This window comes from Antrostomus carolinensis, unplaced genomic scaffold (genome assembly GCF_000700745.2).
Source record: "Antrostomus carolinensis isolate BGI_N321 unplaced genomic scaffold, ASM70074v2 scaffold41478, whole genome shotgun sequence".
Classification (NCBI taxonomy): domain Eukaryota; kingdom Metazoa; phylum Chordata; class Aves; order Caprimulgiformes; family Caprimulgidae; genus Antrostomus; species Antrostomus carolinensis.
This window is the reverse complement of record NW_010335890.1, coordinates 5,532-9,092: the sequence shown is the minus strand read 5'-3', so window position 1 is coordinate 9,092 and position 3,561 is coordinate 5,532. Positions and strand designations below refer to the sequence as shown.

General features: G+C 48.3%; 1 protein-coding gene across 1 annotated transcript in view; it reads left to right on the top strand.

Annotated features, from left to right (window-relative positions):
* LOC104530172 (atlastin-1) overlaps positions 1-2,325 on the top strand; it is a gene marked incomplete at its 5' end in the record, with an annotated part of 8,537 nt that extends 6,212 nt beyond the window's left edge. The window contains one exon of the mRNA XM_010174678.1: positions 2,215-2,325. Within this exon, the coding sequence (XP_010172980.1) occupies positions 2,215-2,325 (111 nt within the window). The remainder of the gene's footprint in view (positions 1-2,214) is intronic.
* Positions 2,326-3,561: the final 1,236 nt, after the last annotated feature.

Below are 3,561 nucleotides of genomic sequence, written 5' to 3'. Positions count from 1 at the left end.
AGCATTCTCACCAGCCTGTATTATTGTGCACGTACATTAATCCTGGTGGAGCCAGGCGCTGCCCGGTCGCACTGAGGTGTGGGACAAAAACAGCTCCATCTTTTATCGTCTCACCAAACCCTCTGTCTGTCAGTGTCATCACACTTTTCAGCCACCAAGTTATGTGGGAAGTTCCTCCTCTTAAAAGAAAGATCCCAAAGGCCATTTAAAATAAAAAAATTAGTTAAAAAATCAACCCATTCCTTCCCCCCCAGCCGGTTTGGTACCTCGCTGTGTTGAAATGCTGAGCGGCTCAAAGCTCACTGACCTCTGGCTCCGTGGGCTTTGCTCTGGCTTGTGCAACAGCAAGAGAGACAGACCGTGGTCTTTGCTACCGATGAGCTCTTGAACAAATCCTGTCAAGTCAAAGCCAGCTCTGTGAGGCTGATTTGGCATGGAAAAAAAGCCTAAAATAGCACAAAATGCTGCAGGGGCACTTGTGCAGGATTTGAAGGTGTGTTTTCAAGAAAGAAACACAGAGAAGCTGCATGAAGTCTCCTCCATCAGTCCCCTGCCTTCCCAAAAACACTTGCATGCAAAAAAAAACCTCACCTCCAGCTCCTACAGCCTGTTTGGGATGTGGTCACAGCATCAGCTGAAACACCCCTGGAGTCTTCTCACCCCCCCCCCATCCTCCTCCTCGCTGCGGGGTCTGCCTCGCCTGCTCCATCCAACACCCACACACACGAGGAACACACATCGCCTGGTTTCCTGCCAGTCCCTTCCCTCTTCCCACCCGTCCTGAGCTAGTCCTGGCTCCCCAGCAGCCTCCGGGTCCCCAGCAGGAGCTGAGGGGGTGCTTGGTTGGGTTTGGTTTTGTTTTGCTTTGTTTTTCCCCAATTACAAATTCATTTGCAATAGACACATCAGAGCTTTGCCAGCCGTTTGTACCGAGTTCTCAGCAGCCAGACCCATATTGTGGCCCCTCCTGTGCTACTTGTGCTGGGTATAAAAGCCACCACAGGGTTGGGGACAGGCTTCCCTGTCACCTGCAGCAGCTCAGAGCCGTGTCTCAGCCCCGTGACCACCCTGATGTTAATTCTGTAGGGGAAACACAACCCACGGCCACACCGACTGACCACACACCGGTACCGGCCCTGCAGCCACCCCTGCTCGGGCTGACCCTGGGGTCTGTCACCCTCTGACCCCCTGTGAAGACACTTCCAAGGTTGGCAGCCTGATGACACCCACGCTCTGCAGAAACAGGGCTGCACACGTGCTGTTTGCAGCACAGGCTGCTCTGACGGCCAGGAAAATGCACCCGGGTACGAAGGGAATGGGTTTGAATTGGAAGGAAAAATAAAAATAAAAATAAAAATAAAAATACAAATAAAAATAAAAATAAAGTGCATTTGCCTGCAGAAAAATGATCCTGATAAACCAGGTCCCCGTAACACAGCAAAACCCTCCCTGTGATCAACTACGTGTCTGCCTGCTGGTGTGAAACAAAATGCTGAGGATGCAGAAATTAAACTGGGAGTGAAACACGTAGGAAAAAACAACCCCTGTAAGTCCCTTCCTCGTACTTTGGGTACCGCTTGGTTTGATGCAACTCGAGGGGCTCCTGCCATAGCTGAGACACTGGAAAAATGAACAAAACCAGTGATCTTGACTCCTTTCCCTCTTGGGACACTTGACACGATCAAAGAGTTGGTGCACAAAACAAACAGCACGTTGTGACTGGTCTGACCCTGCCGCTGCGGCACGAACGGCACAGGCTGTGCGTGTCGGACGCAGTGGGGCTGGGGGTGTCACTGTCCTGGGGGTGTCACCATCCTGGGCTGGAGGTGTCGCCGTCCTGGACTGGGGGTGTCACCATCCTGGGCTGGGGATGTCACCGTCCTGGACTGGGGGTGTCACCATCCTGGGCTGGAGGTGTCGCCATCCTAGGCTGGGAATGTCACCGTCCTGGATTGGGGATGTCACTGTCCTGGACTGGGAATGCCACTGTCCTGGGCTGGAGGTGTCACCATCCTGGACTGGGAGTGTCACTGTCCTGGACTGGGGATGTCACCGTCCTGGGCTGTGGATGTCACCATCCTGGGCTGGAGGTGTCACCGTCCTGGGCTGGGAATGTCACTGTCCTAGGCTGTGGATGTCACTGTCCTAGGCTGTGGATGTCACCGTCCTGGGGATGTCACCATCCTCTCTCTCTCTCTCTCTCTCCTCCCCCAGGCTCTGTACAAGCTGTACAGCGCCGCCGCGACGCACAGACATTTGTACCACCACGCCTTCCCGGCACAGAAAGCGGAACCCGCCGAGGGCCCAGAGAGGAAGAAGGTGTAATCCAGGCGCGTGCCCATCCCTGCATGACCCAGGGCAGCCATCTCCTCCCTTCCACACTCTCATCCTCGTACCCATCACAAGCTCCTGCCGCGGAACAGGGAGAGGGGAGAACAAGTCACGTGTAAGGTGGTTCAGTGCGTTCGGTGTTTGCCGGGAAGATGTCGGCGTGTTTTTGGTTTTGTTCATATGTACATAACTGGTTATTGCTGCCACGACAAAGTGCTTCGAGTCTGTCACAGCCAGCGTTCTTCCCAGCTCCTTTACAAAGCCTTATTTGCCCTTTCTTAATTAGTTACGAATTACACTGAAGAAATTATTATCATTTACATGATACAGCAACTAAAAATCTTCCAGACTTTAGCGTTATTAAAAAAAAAACCCAACTTATTTTCAACTTACAAACAAGTTATAACATGTAACCAAGTTTTTTTTTCGTTAATTAACTATTTAATTACATAAACATAATTAAAAAAAATTAAAACAATGTATTAACTTGCTTTATCAGCAACTGTAAGGGCACTTCTGCTGTGGTACGTGAATGATCTTGTACGGAAAGCGTACTCTGTTTGTGAGCGAGGCACACAGCATCACTCTGTACATGTCCGGGGCAAGTGTCGCTGTATTTCTGTATATAACTTCATTACAGTGCATAGAACGTGGGCTCAAGTTTATTCTTTTATTGTCAGAACTATTAAAAGTTTGCTTTTGGTTCCTAAGAAGTTCATTAAACAGGAAGCAGTTATTGACTAACGCAGTGAGAGCTTCTCCTCTTGGGGTTTTGATATTCTTGGGTTTTCTTTTTGGCCTGTTTTAATTTTATATGTTTAAAATACTGCTCTGGTCTGTCTCCTTCCCTGGGTGTGACACCTCTGGGAGGTGCTTCTGCCACTAGTCGGGTTAAACCAGGTTTTAAAAGTCTTCAGAGAACCCCCAGCTACTGCTTTTCACCACTCGGAATCAGATCTTTTTATTGGTTATAACAACATTTTATTTAATGTTCTAAAAAAAATCAGTTAGAAAACCCTTCCTTCATTAAACAACATGATTTTTATTGAATTAACAGGATTTACAAGAAATGTTTGCTTTTTTTTTTGTCTGCAACAATGTTTATTGCACTAAAAAGAATCCATAAATAACATTTCAGAACAATGAAGGAACCAAATGAAAATATTGGAAAAGGGAACTGTACAATTATCAATTTTCCCCAAGTAAAGAAGCTTTAATACAAAGACAAAA